Source organism: Cololabis saira, chromosome 23 (genome assembly GCF_033807715.1).
Source record: "Cololabis saira isolate AMF1-May2022 chromosome 23, fColSai1.1, whole genome shotgun sequence".
Classification (NCBI taxonomy): domain Eukaryota; kingdom Metazoa; phylum Chordata; class Actinopteri; order Beloniformes; family Belonidae; genus Cololabis; species Cololabis saira.
Genome location: NC_084609.1, coordinates 14,117,980 through 14,135,165, shown reverse-complemented (window position 1 = coordinate 14,135,165; position 17,186 = coordinate 14,117,980). Strand labels below are relative to the sequence as shown.

General features: G+C 40.3%; 1 protein-coding gene across 1 annotated transcript in view; it reads right to left on the bottom strand.

The window, feature by feature from the left end:
* Positions 1-2,600: 2,600 nt before the first annotated feature.
* rassf3 (Ras association domain family member 3) overlaps positions 2,601-17,186 on the bottom strand; it is a 79,149-nt gene continuing 64,563 nt past the window's right edge. Inside the window, exons 3-7 of the mRNA XM_061714102.1 lie at positions 11,393-11,500; positions 9,711-9,875; positions 8,403-8,490; positions 6,917-7,032; positions 2,601-6,145 (exon numbers count right to left, since the gene is read on the bottom strand). Of these exons, the coding sequence (XP_061570086.1) occupies positions 5,987-6,145; positions 6,917-7,032; positions 8,403-8,490; positions 9,711-9,875; positions 11,393-11,500 (636 nt within the window). The 3' untranslated portion in view covers positions 2,601-5,986. The remainder of the gene's footprint in view (positions 6,146-6,916; positions 7,033-8,402; positions 8,491-9,710; positions 9,876-11,392; positions 11,501-17,186) is intronic.

The following is a 17,186-nucleotide window of genomic DNA, read 5'->3' as shown; positions in this document are numbered from 1 at the left end:
CAAGACCAGATAATTCATATTCAGATAGACTCACAAGACCAGATACCGCACTTCACTCCAACCTGCTCTTCTGTGGGATGTGTCTTTTGTGAAGTCGAGCTTTGTACTACTCGCTTCAGAAGTACAGCAGATGCATTAAAATGTGAAAATGAGTAGATTTAAAGGCGGAGAAGTCAGATAATGCTAACCAGAGGTGTCAAGTAACAAAGTACAAATACTTTGTTACCTTACTTAAGTAGAAATTTTGGTTATCTATACTTCACTGGAGTAATTATTTTTCAGACAACTTTTTACTTTTACTCCTTACATTTTCACGCAATTATTATTATTATTATTTTAAAAACAGCCTTGTTACTCTATTTCATTTCGTCGTTTAAAAAAAAACTATCCAGTTAAATTGCTCCATCCGGATAGAGTGAATTTGGTTGTGGTTGTTTCAGATGTTCTTGTCCAGTTTTGTTCTTACATCCGTTCCCTCAGATTCCTGCAACTAAACTTGGATGTACATTCCAATAAAGGTTAGGATAAATGATAACATGCCTCTGAACTTTGACTTTTTGCACCATTACAATACTTATAGGCAACTAGTCATCATATCTTCTGCTCTCTGAAACACATGTTAATGCTCAATAGTACACATATATGGTTCTTTAATATATTTACATTATACTAAGATGCATTCATTTTCAATGGCTTTTGTCCTTAATGACTTTTTTCCCCCTTACATTACTTTTACTTTTATACTTTAAGTAGTTTTGAAACCAGTACTTTTATACTTTTACTTGAGTAAAAAACTTGAGTTGATACTTCAACTTCTACAGGAGTATTTTTAAATTCTAGTATCTATACTTCTACCTGAGTAATGAATGTGAATACTTTTGACACCTCTGACGCTAACCTGATCTGGGTCTGTGATGTCACAGCACCAGGTAAAAGAGATGGTTGTTTTATCTTAAAGGTTTTCATCATTTCAGATACCCAAACATATCTGAAAATCACACAGCAAAATCCCTTGGCATATTATATCCCTTTTAAGCCTACTAGTGAAAATAAACAGCTTTTACTTTGAAAGAGTGCTGGCTAGAAAGATGGGGTGGGGGTTCCCAATTCTTTTTTTTTTGTGGGTTATTTAATTTGAGGTCAAACAGGGGACAGGCGAAGGAGTTGCTGCCAACAGCCTGGCAGAAACAACACATGGCTGGATAGTAAAAACACCGTAATTTACTCTGACAGCTATTAATAAAAAGAAGAAGAGGCTGAAGCGCTGCTTGTTTTTACACACAACAGCCTGAATAAAGAGTGGATACAAGGGTTTGGCTCCGCTGGCACATTTTGTAGAGACTTTAAAGCTTTAAACAGATGATAATGAAGGTTCATTTGAATATTATAAAAGAATCCGAACCACAGATATTTGATCTTCTATTTTTCCACAAATGGAGGCCGTATATGGAGTGGTGTTTTAGCTCAGGGCGATAAGCAGGCGGCCCATATACAGAGGCTGGAGCCGGTGGTCCAGGTCTGAGTCCCGGCCTGCGAAACCTTCACCGCGTCTTCCCTACTCTCTTTCACCACCACCTTTCCCGTCTCCACACTCACTTTTTTCTGCTCAAAAACATTTTGGAAAATACTTAAATGCATGGTAGTGTTTTGATGATTTATTTTGTTAACTCCCCCAAAATTCAAATACATAATAAACATGATATACAATGACTTAAAGGAGCTTGAGGCAGGATTTATGAAAAAAATGCGTATACGTTTTAAGTTTTCTAGTAATAATGTCAGATGAAGCGTTCCAAACCAAAAAGAATGAGCCCTCTAGTGTATCTCTCCGTTGCCTTGAACAGGCTGTGTGCTGCAAAATGTGCTGCAATTCTGGGCCCGAATTTCCCGCGCTGTCCGGGGGATGTGATGTCACATGACGCTGCATGCGCGTTCTCCCGTGCCGGCTTCGCTGCCTGTTGGCTGCAGTAACCCTGACCGTCGTCGCGGCGCTGAGTATCATTTCTTATTCTTTCCTCAAGTTCCTTTAACATTTGAAAATGTTCACCAATGACCTTAAAAAGAATTAACTTTATGTGCAGCAGATATGTGCACCCTACTGCTGTTGGTCTGAACACTTTTTAGTGAGTATTTAACTACATTTCTGGTATATCTTATTTTCCCCCTTCTTCTGATAACTAAAATCTATTTTTCACATGACATCATTTTCTTTTCTTTAATATAAACCATGCTTACATGCCAGAAACATTTGCACCGTGAGCGACGTCCCAATCCTTGCGCTCCTCATTTAGACGCTTCCCTGCATCAGTAGACTTGATTCACACGACTGGATCACGACATCAACTTGTCATCAAGGTCTGAACAAGTTAAAGACTTGTTCATTTGAGCCTGGTGTGTTGGAGCTGGGAAACATCTTAAAACATGCAGGTCGGTGGGTCCCAGGAGGCAGGACTGGGAAATACTGTCATGTCGGGCAACTAAAGAACAGTTCAAACAAAATCTTGAGAATATCATGGAGTAGCAAAAGAAGAAGAAAAAGGACCAAATTCTTTTACCTAAAAAGGTTTGAACAGAACATCATTATTACAACTGAAGCTTCACAAAGTTGATTTTAAGTTTATTTGATGTTAAGATTGAGTACAGAGTGTGACGGCGATGCAGATGAAACAGGGCGAAAAAGAGACAAAAAGGAAAAGAAAAAGAAAATCACAAAAGCCGTCATCTTCCCTGAATTTCAAGTTAAAGTGCCCCAATAAAAGTGATACGACTAGCCTGGTTCCATGTGCTAACAGCTAAAGTTGTCTATAAAATACAGACAAAATAAAACAAAAAAACACAGCTTCATTATTTAATAACTGTTCCCACACAGACTTGCGCATCATGATAACGTACAGAGGCAACAAAGGGACAAAATAATTGAATATTTATTCCAACAAGCAACTGAATAACAGTTTTTGTTCATTTTTGACATATTCAGTAATACGTTTCACGGTTCGCAAACTTGAATCATTAAAGTTACATTTTTTAATCCAATATTGACCAATTCACTTACTTGACGCTTCATTATCTAAATTCTTACACATCTAAATTTTCTTAAAAAACAAAAAAAACTTGTGAAAGATTCTTTAAATATTTCAATTTTGTATTTCCATGTAGTGCACAGATTTCAAGAAAAAACAAACATGAAATCAAAAAAATTCAGATGGCAATAAATCCTACTATTCATGTAAATGTCAACATTTGCTGTTCAGCCGCTTGTAAGATTCAAATCCTTAAGGCCCTTTTTTGCTTCCATAGAATGAACCCAGTGTTTAAAAGAAGAATAAATCAGGGTTAAAACCCCCTTTAAATAAAACTCTAACATCATACATGTTTCCCTTCAGCGGGAAGAGGCCTCTTGTATAATTTTGCTCCAGGCAACACCACAAAAATACCTTTGGTTATTATGCAAAAGAGTAAAATAAATCTATACAGATAACCATTGCATGTTTGACACAGAAATGAGAGAATAGTTGCAGCGTCTGTCCACTAGATGGCGACGTCGAACAGCAGTCTTGCAAGCACCATCAGCGTCACGTCATTCAGTGTTTGCAGCACAATAATGTCAATTTTCAAAAAAATATGATGCATCTAAGGTTCTATTCGTCCAAATGATTGTCTTAAAACAGATTTGGCAACAATGCAAAAACAAAAAACTCTTTGGTGTTTTAATGAGAAATAACAGACATGACGAAAATGTTGCATATAAAAAGGAGCAAAATCAAACTACACAAAAACCCTTTCAACTTTTGCACTTTCCTTTCCATTTTTCAATATCTTCAAAAGCATAATTTGCTTATCTACAATCTTCTCTCCAACTATGTCTGTATTATGATACCTTACCACTTTGGTTGCCTCCAACACCCACCCTCATCCAGCAGAATAAAATAAAATCATTTGGACTTTAAAAAAGGTCACGGCTACATAGTATTAACGTTAAAACAGCATGCACTTCAAACGGTGTGACGATGCAGCCGCTTTTACTCCTGTGCTCTCTGCCTTTCCTCTCACAAGAGGGTTATAAGAGCGCCCATAAATACAAAAAGAAACAAGCAGTTAATCAAAGTGACTTGTGGTCATTTTTCTCCAAGGCCACGGTCACCCTGCTTGTAAGAGAGCGTTTCCCAAGACTACAAAAAAGAAAAGAAAAAAAACCACCTCCCTACTTCTGCTTTTATTCCCTGCTTCAGCTAATGTTTCTCTTCTACTTCCTCTAAATCGCTCTGTCAACTTCCAGAAACCAGTCACATCTCGGCGCTCGTTCCTCTGACCAGGTCTGATCAGCGGTGAGAGGTCGTGTCCACTCAATCTACGTGGGTGTGTTCAGTCCTCGCTTCACCAAACACCCAAACACTCACTTTAGTCCTCATTCTGAGAAACTTTCGTTTTACACACCACAACTAAATAATTTCCTGCACTCACAAGTTTCTTGTTTATTTTAATTCCTTCCATTTAAACCTTTCAATATTCTCAGTACCCAGTCAAGAGTCTGTTTTCAGTCATTCAACCCTTTTTCAGTTCCTCTGTACCTTTATCTGCAACTTTTAGTTTCACAACTTACAACTGTGGAGTCTGAAGCTTTCTAAAATTAATGAGTTCAATTGCAGATACATATAAAAGTGTATATTATTACATTTTTGAAGACCCAATATAGGAAGTTTTGCGATTTTTTGCTCAGCGAGTCCTTAGACGGAGCTGTACGACACTTCCTAAGAGTGAGCGAAGATTCCTACAAATTAATTTTAATATTTTACGTGAACAAAAATCCATTTGTTAAATGGAAAAATCTAGAATATATTGCCATATACAGATTTTTACTTTTGAATCAAAAGTGTACAAAAAAATTGTTACAAAAAAAAAACACTGAAAATTGAGATGTTTCTGTCGTCAAATTAACTGATAATGAGTCTGCAAATTATATTAAAAACTTTAAATACTTAGTTATTCATGAGATGAACATTTTAAATGTGGTGAAATTTGATAAAATCAAAACATTATTGATCATCTATGACACAAAAATATTAAAGTGATATATAAGAATTTTCTAGTTAAATAAAAACAAATAAAGTGTCATGTCTAATTTTTGTTATAAAAAAAAAAGGTGTTTTTACTGTAATTAAAATCACCTGGCTACGATTTCTTGTAATTTGATTGTTATCAAAACCCTAAAAATAATGTAAAAATGTAAATAACATTTTGATTGTATAATAATATTAAAAACTGGGGCTCCATATACATGAACACGCGTCTGCAGCCGTTTTGGTTTTAACCCCAGTGTTTTCTCGATGCTCGCATCATCCGTGTCGTTTCATCCAGCAGACGACTGGATGAACTATTCTCTATGTCTGTGTCAAAAGCCTGATTGTTTCTGCCTCTGTAAAAGAAACTAAAATAAGACTTTGTTTTAAAAAAGTAAAGTAAAACACAAAATAAAGCTCCACCCATATAAATTAAGAAAAAAAAATATGTACAGACTTTTAAAAACAAACGATTTAAATTAAAAAAAAAAATGCAACACGTGGCATTCAGCCTTTCACAAGCTTGAAGGATAAAAAGTGAGGGAGACGAAGAGGAAACGAGACAGACTGCATACGCGTTGTGACAGCAGGACAGCGTGAGAGAAGGGAGGGATGGACGGGGAACAGCTGAGAGGATGAATGTATGGCACAGCTGAGGGAATCTTTGGCGTGGGCAGGCAGAAACGCTGTCCATTTTTCCTTTTATTCACTTGTCCTTCATGTGGAGTTTCTCTGTCCTCTTACTCCTCCATCTGTTTGCATCATCCCGTTCTCCAGGCGTTGAATCCTCTCTTGTCTTTCTGCATTCATAGCCATCCTTCCAACAAAATCTGCATCATACAACTCCTGTGAGGAGATTTAAGGAAAAAAAAAACAAATGCAATCCTCCTCCAGTCCCTCTAGGGGGCAGTAGTCCTGTCTCCCGATGGTTAAATCCTCTGAGAGGGCGCTCTGACCTCTCTCATCGCCTCTTGCAGTCTCTGCCGGTAGGTTTCATAGCGCTGAACTACCGCCTCCCTCTGCTCTTCTTCCTCCTTGTCGAGGATCCGCAGGAAGTTACGCAGCTCAGGGATGGAGAACGCATCCCACTGAGGAGAGAAAAAGGAGAGCAGGTTTCACTCACGTGGAAAAGGTTTCAAGTACAAATGATCTGATGTACCAACGAGGCAGGAGAGAGGAGGATATACAAGATATGGAAACAAAAAGTAAAATATGCGGGGAAGGAGCTTAAACTAGAGGTTGCTAGGGAGAGGATACGGAAGTGGAAAGAGAAAGAAGAGTAGGAAGTGGAAAGAGAAGGAATAATTGGAAGTGGAAAGAGAAGGAATAATTGGAAGTGGAAAGAGAAGGAATAATTGGAAGTGGAAAGAGAAGGAATAATTGGAAGTGGAAAGAGAAGGAATAATTGGAAGTGGAAAGAGAAGGAATAATTGGAAGTGGAAAGAGAAAGAAGAGTTGGAAGTGGAAAGAGAAAGAATAATTGGAATTGGAAAGAGAAGGAAGAGTTAGAAGTGGAAAGAGACAGAATAATTGGAATTGGAAAGAGAAGGAAGAGTTGGAAGTGGAAAGAGTTGGAAGTGGAAAGAGAAGGAAGAGTTGGAAGTGGAAAGAGAAAGAATAATTGGAAGTGGAAAGAGAAGGAAGAGGTATGAATGAAGGTGAGGGGGATGAAGAGGCAGAAGAAAGAGGAAGATATATGAAAACTGATGCAGAGAAGGAGAAAGAAGAAGAAAAAGGAGAGATCGTTAAAATGCAGAGGAAGAAAGAAAATAAAGAGAAGACATATTAAACTATTCAGACAATTTTACACAAAAAAAGATGCTTCCAAAAATCCCCAAAAAGTGAAAGGTTTGGATTACCACGACTTCTCCCGTCTGCTGCTCTCTGAGGACGAAGCTGAGCATGTCGTGGTCGGGACCCGCCACCAGACGAAGAAACAGCGGCATCTCGCCGTCCGCCAGCTTACACACGTACACTGCAACACACACGAGCAGATCCCCTCAATTCTAAGATCATCCCATCAAAAACACATACATGTGTGTGTGTGTTTACACGTAAAGAGATGTGGCGGAGGATGAAAGAGCGGCTGTGCCACATTAACAACCAGCAATCAAGCAAAAGAGATGCAGTTGGACTCCGTGGTGCGTTCACATCTGAGCCCAGCTGGTTCTGAGTGTTTGAAGGAATTTAAGGCTCCTAAAGTTGATAATGCAGCATTTTACAACATCTCTGCAAGAACTGCTCAAACCTGGCCGTTAAGAAGATGACATTTCAGACTCCCTTTTCCACTCTCGTTTTTTTTTTTTGGTTGGGGCGGAGTGAGCAACAGTCAACCCCACCCCTTGGTCTGTGGGGAGAGAATCTTCTGAGAGGGTTTTTTGCAGTATTACACTTCTTACTTCCAAAGATGTGGTTTGGGTGGGGAGGAAGACGTGGAGCTGCGATGTCGCACAACTTTAAGAATCTGAACAGACTCAGCAGCTGTCAGCTGAGACATAGTCGTCTTATGTCAGAGTTTTTCATTTTGTCGTCACTTCAGAGACCCTATCACATGATCTCAAGCACTGAATGTGTTATTTTTGTCGTAATGTGTCCCCTTTGAGGTGGAAACTAGTTCAAATCCAGAATACAACATATTGATTTGAGATAATCAGGAATTTCTTTCTAAGAAAAATTACTTAAATGAAGAAAAAGGTTAAATAAGATAAAAATTGTAAAAATAAATACATTCTAAGTCCTCAACCTTTCTCAGACCAAATGATCCTAATCCTCGTCCGTACACTCGTCATAGACATTCTTGCGGCTCAGTCCCAAACGCTTTATTTTGCTCATGAAAAGCCGAACAAGCTCCTTAAAACGTCCACATGGATCTGCTGTCAGACTTCTGTCTAGACGCCGTCTTTTATTAGCAGCCCGGGTTTCGATGAATGCCTCCATGTAGTTAATGAGAACAAGGGACAAAAACCCCCAAAATGTTCTATAAAAGTTAAGTTTGAAATGTGTTGCCCTTTAAAAGCGACCTGGAGTTTCTCATTGAAAGTTTAATGAATGTTTGGGGCTAACAGAGCGTCTCCTCCTTGCCCGGAGCTGTTAAACCGACTGAAAGATAATATGATATAACTCTGCAGCAGCTGCTCATTCACACTACGCTAAGAGTGTGTGTTCTTGGGTATCCCTGGTGAGCCGTCGTCGTGGGGAGAGCCCTGTGGCATCCAACACGAGGGCGAGGCCTCCACGCAAACACACAGAGGTCGTTACTGCAACGCTGGCACGGGTGGCATGAAACTCTATCCTCCAGAATGTCACTTTCACCATCTCTCTCACACACACACACACAAGTCTTACCCTGCTCCTCCCTGTGGTAGCGTTTGTACAGCGCGTACTTGGCTGGGTTGTCTGCCACGGTGAACTTGTTCAGCAGGGCGACGATCACCTGAACGCACAAACACACAGACCATGATTACACCAAACGACAAGATTATTGATACACAAATTGTCCATTTCTTTATTGTCAAGGCTCAGTTTGAACAGCTGTAAACGGTTTTAGCTCTTTTTATCATCATTGGTGTCGGGGTTCCACTATGTTCAGACAAAATTGGAATAATATTTGTTTGTTTACATGTAAATGTTTCTAACTGTGTTTTCTAACCGTGTTACCTGGAGAGCTTGAAAGATGATTTACAAAAACCAACATCTAAAAGGCTAAACTTGGCTTTTGTTTCACAGTTTGTTGGAACATCACCAGCAAGTTGAGGTTTTTCGGGGTTTTAACCAGGCGTATTTCACCTTTAGAGTATATCCAAGATGCTACCAGCCAATACAATATTTACAATGAACTGAAGAGCCAAGCAGGAAGAAAATTTCTCAAAGAAAAATCCACATTGTTAGGCTTATCCTTAGAACTGGAGTTACGTCCGTTAGCCACCACACACTCAAAGCCTGTACGACACAACGGCTTGAAAAGAGGGGACCAAAGTATCCTGCAAGATGTGGAGGAGCAACAAGTCTCATCATTGTGATAATTATAAAGTTTGACTGGACTTCAGACACAAGTTTCTGGAAAGGGCGTGTCATTATCTTCATCTGACGTCGATTGAAAGGTGATAAAACGTGATGTTAGCATTGTTTTCACGCCTTTAACAACTATTTTAGTAAGATTAAGTTTTGCTATGGATATGTACAGTTTTATTAACAGTATGTCAAATAACTACATTATGTTGAACCTCCCCTTCATTACTAAAAGGTTTACGTGTCCATTTAATAGAAGCTTTACCTTCATCGGGTCATAATTAAGTTATTCAGCAGCCGGTGAGATTGTGTGTGTGTGTGTGTGTGTGTGTGTGGGTGTGTTTGTGCGTGGGTGTGTTTGTGTGTGTGTGTGTGTGTGTGTGTGTGTGTGTGTGTGTGTGTGTGTGTGTGTGTGTGTGTGTGTGTGTGTGCGCATGTGCGTGTGTGTGTGTGTGTGTTTGTGTGTGTGTGTTTGTGTTTGTGTGTGTGTGTGTGTGTGTGTGTGTGTGTGTGTGTGTGTGTGTGTGTGTGTGTGTGTGTGTGTGTGCGCATGTGTGTGTGTGTGTGCGTGTGTGTGTGTGTGTGCGTGTGTGCGTGTGTGCGTGTGTGCGTGGGTGTACGTGTGTGGGTGTGTGGGTTCACCACCTGTCTGACTGTGTTACTGGAGCTGATGTGGAGGGTGTTGATGACTCCTCGGGGCAGATAGAAGGCCTCCCCCGTCACGGCTCCTCTTTGACCCCCCTTCATGGTCACCGGTCTTCTCAAGTCCAGCTGGACTTTGATGAAACCCGTGTAGGCGCCGGAGGGACCCTGGGGAGAGGCAATTACTTCATCGTCATGGCGATTTATGGCTCTTACAATTCATTTTTACCCATTTAATAGGAGAACAGTGTTCATTGTGAGTGATAAAAACAAAATCAAGCTAAAAGACTGATGAATAGATTATAATTTTAAATTCCAAAACTTTTCTTATAATCTGGCTTTATTAAATTGATGGTAAAACAAAAAAACAGCAGAGACTAGCACTGTGATCTCCAAACTCGCATGAAACCATTTAAAATTTCAGTTTCCTGGCGATCTCCTTTAAAAAGAAAAAAAAAAAAAGAATCCAAAACACATGCTAGGGAGATAACGTGGCTCTCTTCGGTTAAATGCATTGATTTATTTCCATGTGCATTTAAAGATGTGGTTATGCGTGTGTATGTGGGTGGGTGGGGAAATGGCTCTCCCTGCACCTGATACGTTAGTCAATGGTCAGACATTTAAGACAAATCTTCGCCAGCAGAGTAATCGGAGCAAGCCGTGAACATTTACTGGATCACTGTGAGTACTTTCCTGGCGATACGCATCACTTGAAGCCGACTTCAAAGTTTCTATCAGCCCAGTTTAATAGATAACAGTAGGTGGTACATGATCTCACCATGCGAGACCAGTTCATCCAGTGCATCCTGCAGGACAGATGGCCCCAGACGGAGGAAGAGCATTTTAATCTTATTACTCCATATGGGGCCAGTAGGAGTGTGTGTAAGAGTGAGTCACACACAGTCGCCTACAAACGTGTATTTGGGCCATTGCAGATGAAATGATACCGACAATAAAGAACAGAAGAGTTAAAAATAAAGACAGGGCAGACGACTGACATAGAGAAGCTTCACATACTGATTCTATCAGGTCGGATGTCTGCAAATGATTATTAACTGATGAGCAGATTAATGAAAATCTTCATCTGAGCTGCAAGTGAGCAAAAATAAATATTCTCTGCAAGCAGCGTCTGTTATTTGTACTTTCCAAACATTTTCTCCATCTAGTTTCTAAACGTTTTCTGCCTCTGGAAAATACTTCAAAACTAAGATGTTGCAGATAAGTATAGACAGTGGAAGAATATCTTTAGTCATTACAAATGCACCTTTTTTATTTAGTTTGCCCTGAAGTTTGCAGGTTCTCACTCTTAGAATCCAACTGAAACGATGATATAAAAACCACAAGATACTTTCATTTCCCGGCTTTGCAAAGCCTCAGCATCCCCCTGCAGCACTGCCTTTTATCCTTAAACACACCTCTCACGCTGCCAAGGAAAACACAGCGGGGGAGAACAATAGCAGGAATGACATCACAGCGCTCTGATGCGAGCGCTCAGGAATGCTGCGCGCAGGAGGGAGGCAGAGCTGAAACATCAGCACATCTCAGATTTGAAGTTTGCCTCCTTACTTTGATAGTGGTGGAATGTCATATTTTATTTGTGTGTGTAAAGGGAGGACGTTAAAGAAATATAATGGTTTAGGTGGTGAGAATCAAACCAATGACTGGTTGTGTGGGGCCAAACTCACCAGCGTCATTTTAAAGTGGTCTTTAGTCAGCGAGTTGTACTTCTCGATCCTCTGCTTGATTTCCTCCCTGCTGAACTCCGTCCGCAACTCTCTCTCCTTCTCCACATCCTTCAAAAAAGAGACACATGACATGATACAGTAAGTCACAAGCCGGGAAAAAAAAACGACACAAAATACAGTCTGCTCAGACAAAAGCAGCACGACGAGTGAACAAAAGGTCTAGTTTGGATGGATGTACTGATCCATGAAGTTTCTAACAAACTGTAAAATCATGCTTTTATACGAGTATATCAGGCCCAGCTTCCTCCAGTAACTAAAGCAGCCAGTCTGACAGAAAATACAGTATTAAAGCACTGCAAAAACTCAAAATCTTAACAATATTTGTCTTATTTCTAGTTAAAATGTCTCATTTTTAGTCAAAAAAAATCTCATTACACTTAAAACAAGACTCATCACTGGAAAAAACAAGAATTTTCACCTGTTTCAAGTAGATTTTCACTTAAAATAAGTAGAAAAATCTGCCAGTGGAACAAGATTTTTTTGCTTGTAATGAGAAGATAAATCTTGTCCCACTGGCAGATATTTCTACTTATTTCAAGTGAACATTTACTTGAAACAGGTGAAAATTGTCAAATAAGTTATTTTTCTGGTAATGACTCTTGTTGATGAGATATAATGAGACATTTTAACTAGAAATAAGACAAATATTCCTGGTAAGATTTTGAGTTTTTGCAGTGAGGGTCTCAAATAAATAAAAATGAAACAAAACATGAAACCAAAATCATTTTTCATTTAGTATAAAGTGGCTGATCATATCTAATTCAGATTAAAAACCATAACTTGGCCCAGAGGAAGCAGACCAGCATCCCACATCCTGGTGGTTTTTGTGCATGTGGTCCAGTCCGCTCACGTGATCCAAACTTCTGAGATCACATGTGTGTCTGTCTGCACTGAGAGTAAAATGCAACAAAGAAGGAGCACCCGCTCATATCGAGATAAGTGTCCTCCCAAAAAGCACGCCTAAAATGTGTGAAGAGGCCCCACTGCTGGAGGCTCAGCACATGACAAAAATAACTTTTTATGAAAATCCGTCTCGTGCTCAGAGGCTGGTTGCTACTTTTAATTGAGAAGCTCTTGCAGGAGGAGCTCGCACGTCCACGAGAATCCCATTTGAAACAATTAAAAAAAAGTACAAAACAGTCTTCAGTTGGACTGAAGGACATGTGGACGTGCAGACGCCACATACCTGATCTAAAAATCTTGGGATGCCTGCGTGAAGGGAGAACCAGCGGTCAGCTGGGGTTGTGTAAAAATAACAGTGGAGGGTGGAGCAGAGGGTCAAAACTGAGGTCAGCTGGTCGGAAACGTGTTAGACAAAGATGAAAGGTGTGTGTGGGACAGAGACCCAACACCTGCAAACCTGCTTTAATATAAATCAGAAACCAGAGACTTGTTTGAACGCGCTGGGGGTGACGTATTGAGCCATACAAAGCCGCCATCGTTGTTTTGCGAAACTGAAAACACACGAAAGTATAATTCAGGTCATGTGAAACGGCGGAGATGTTACTCAACCAGTTGGAAAAGTGCGCTGACGCCAGAGCCATTAAAAGTTATCAAGCAATAAACATCAGAGGGAGATGAAAGGTCCCTCTCTCCCACATACACACACTTTCTGCTCAAAACAGTACCTTTTTATTATTCGTCGTACCCACAGCAGAGCTGAGATCATTAGTTGTAAGAAATATGAGAGTTGATGATTTATTATTCAGTATGACATTTTTCTCTTCATTTAAAAATCAGATGATTAAATGAAACATTACAGAAACATGTTTTTTCCCATCGCAACAACAGATTACTGAAATAGTGAAAACGGAGACAAATCGAGTGAAAAAAACATTTTATTTTGTTTAAAAAGATCCAACTCGTGAGCAAAGATGCAGCCGTTTATTTGTCTTTTAAACAAAACACCTCCAGATTTGATTTGGTTGTGCAAAGATAACTTTTGCATGATTTTCTAAGAATAGACAATGCTACATCTAATCTACAAAAATAAACATCTGCATGACTTCAACAGAGATGCTCTGATACCTGAGTGCCGACTGTCAGCTGATACAGTTTACTGACCTCAATCCAGCATCATTTAGTGCTTCTTCCTTCCCTATATCTTGACATCTCGACACATTTAGGGTCCAAATGTCTGCACTTTTAGTTGACATGAACTATGATCTATGAGAACTATGAGTTCGTCTCCTATCGTACGCAGAAAGCAGTTTCAGAGATGTTTTTCCGACCTTAGAAACCATACTGCACATCCAGATGTTCAATGACGCATGGAATTTCAACAATTTCAACAACTGACGGGGTCGTCTCGGACAATAACTACAGTTGTGGGTTTCTAGCTTTATTTTTTATTCCTTTCTCATTTTTTCAAATGAAATCTTCAGTGTTGTTGGCTGCTGTTTGTCCATCTTTCCCTTTGATTTAATAAACGTGTTCTTTTTCACCTGATGGCTCCTCAAGCGCTTATCAAGGTTGGCTCTGTTATTTTTTTATTGTAGCAACAGTTGCTGGCAAACCCCAGCCTCGCACAAGAAACACGACTCGTGTGATTTATCATCTTAACACCATATTACCAACATAAATCTAACTGATCACTCGCTGTATCCAACGACTCGAGAGAGGCCTTTTCTCCACCAGCTGACTCAAAACGGCGAGGTTGCACGACATAACCTACTGTGGAAGTGCTGTCTTTTAGAGCGGCAAAGAAAAATTGGTATTCTGTCTACCAAATGTGGCACCAGATGGAGCACAGAAGTAAACACTCAGATACTGATTTCCAGCAGTATCAGCAGGTGTTTCTGCTACTTCTTCACGTTTGCTGCAGTACAGACGATACAGAACACTCCGGTCCACAGCTATAACCTTTCACCCCGACTCTTCAAAGTAACTTTATAATGCTGACATACTGACTCTCTGAGCCAACAATGTAATTTCCCTTTAGGGATTAATACATTATTATTTAAATTAAACACAATGCAGATAACAGGACGTCTTCAGTGCAACCACTCAGGCTCTCAACCTCCCCCCTATTTCTGTGCTTACATGGGCATAGTGCTGCTCTCTTCTGCATCTATTAAAAACCACACGCACACACACACTCACTCACACACACCCTTGAGTTCAGGGAGGCTTCGAAGGCACGAACACCCTTATATGGATAACACACAATGTTCAAGGATCAGACAAGGTGCCAATACTGCAAGTGCAGGCACAACACACACACACACACACACACACACACACACACACACACACACACACACACACACACACACACACACACACACACACACACACACACACACACACACACACACACACACACACACACACACACACACACACACACACACACACACACACACACACACACACACACACACACACACACACACACACACACACACACACACACACACACACACACACGCTGTGTGTGTTAAATGTGTTTAGCGAGAAGAATCGGAGGTATGACTCTAGCTTTTGTATCTTTAGTTTAGATTAAAACAAAATCAGGTATTCATAGAGCAACTATAATGTGGATGAATTCAGATCCTAAGTTAACAGTTGCTTTCAAACATTTTGGAGGATTCTCTGACAGGTTACTAGTTTTCCATGTTGTACAGATTTATTAGCCACAGTAAACTTTCGCATATTTACATCAACCAACCAAAGCATACAAATCTCTCATGGCTTTATACCTTCACATGTTAATTGGCTAAAATCTTCACAACATTTTTGGATTCAAACCTCTCAAATATGAAGATTTGCTGCGTTACAGAATGTCAGTCTGACAGAGAAAGTGAGCTTAAGATGCCAATTTAAACCCCTTGAAAAATGTGAAAGGCTTTGACTGAGCAAACACAGCTGACCACGAGGCCACTTTTGCAGGACCATTCCTGGTAACGAGCCTGAGTTGATTCTGGTTAAATGACCCGTTTTCACTCCCGCTCTTCTTCCCTTAAGGTGGGTCTCCACCAGCAACAGTCCCGGGTCGGATCGTTGACGCGTCTCTATTAACAGGAATGGTCCTGCAAAAGTGGCCTTCAGGAACCTTTACGGGGCGAGATATTTTCCTGTAGTACGAAAATTAGCTCCTAAAAAATTGCATTAGCGCCACCTCGTGGTCAGCTGTGTTTGCTCAGTCAAAGGTTATTGTGTAACGGAGACACTGACTGAAGGGGCTGAGGAGACGGTCGGCCCTGTTTCCGTCTGGCGGATTTACTCTGAATCCCTTCCATGGAAACCTGCCGATACCTCTGTATCCAGTCTGAGTTGATTCTGGTTAAATGACCCGTTTTCACTCCCATTTCATCAGAGACCCTTGCATCCTTAAGACATCTTTTGGAGGTCAAATTAGCTGCTCTCTTACTGCTAGGTAACGTTAAGGGATTCCAGCTCCTTGGTTAGGTTTAGGGAAAGGTCATTGTTGGGTCTATAACATTACACAATGTTCCTCTAGCACTACAGATAAAGGTCCGGTTATCTCAAAACAGTTTAGAACCATCAGATTGAAAACACGCTGCAATAAAGTCTTGGGGGAATTTCCTTAAATTTGGTTTCATTATGATGTAGATTTTATCAGCAAAACACTTCAGAGCAGGAAATATATAACTAACTTGTATATAATCATATAACTATCAAATCATTTAATTATTAGTGTCAAAGTAGCTGATTAAGATTCATTTTCTGTATATTTCTTTTTTTTTTCCCCAAAAGGAAAAAAAAAATAGTGTACTATCTTCTCCTGCCCGCCATCATCTCTCAACACCTTGATAGCATCATGGTGACCTGTCTGACTGTTAGTCTGACAGCCAAACACTGACTCATCAGGATTAGAGGATGACACACGAGGAAATAAGCCTCCGACTGCGGCAGTCACATGCCATCCAACAGAAACACAATCGTGACAAGACCCATCTCAAGTTTACACAGCACTTGATTTAGCTCTGAATATTTATGTAAAACTGCATGGTGACGCTAAGTCTGAACCGAAAGGTTTTTATTTTTCTTTCCACAATTAATCAAGACTCTAAGCATCGGCCAGGTCAGACGAGTTAAATCTTAACACCAGGAAGAGACAGGTAAAGGAGATTATCAGTCATCTCGGCGACCCGATACAGAGAGATTGTTTGGGTCCGTTCGTGTGTCATTGTTTATTTACAGCAAAGACATGAGGAGGAGCAGTTGTACTGAAGCTGGCGTCTCCACTAATTTATTTCCTGATAAGCATGCTTGTTAACTAGTACAAGCAGAATGATTAAATATGCAGGAGTTGGCGAGTGAGGATAGGAGAGTTAAAGGGAACTGGGAGGGCGACCAAACAAACAAGCAGCAGATCACGAAAGAGCTACAGCACGATGAGGTCACGGTCCTTTTAAAGAGCACAGCTGATCCTCCCACCCAAGCATCAACGTGGACTAGAGCAACAGCGGCTCTCCGAGATTAAATTGTTGAAAACAATCTCGAGGAAGACTGCAAAAAGCCTCTTTCCACTTGGCTTTCAATAAAAATTACCTCCTCATCTCTTCATCACATTATTCCACAGCTTTCCACAGATTTGCCTCTTCAGCACACACACAAACTTTACTACACATATCACGTATCTGCAGGTGACGAACGCTGACAAATAGGCCAGGATTGTACAATACTGTTGATGACAGATGAGGCTTCATGTAACATGATTCACGCCAGAAATCATTAACCCTCATAGAGCCAGCGGCTGCACCTTCCT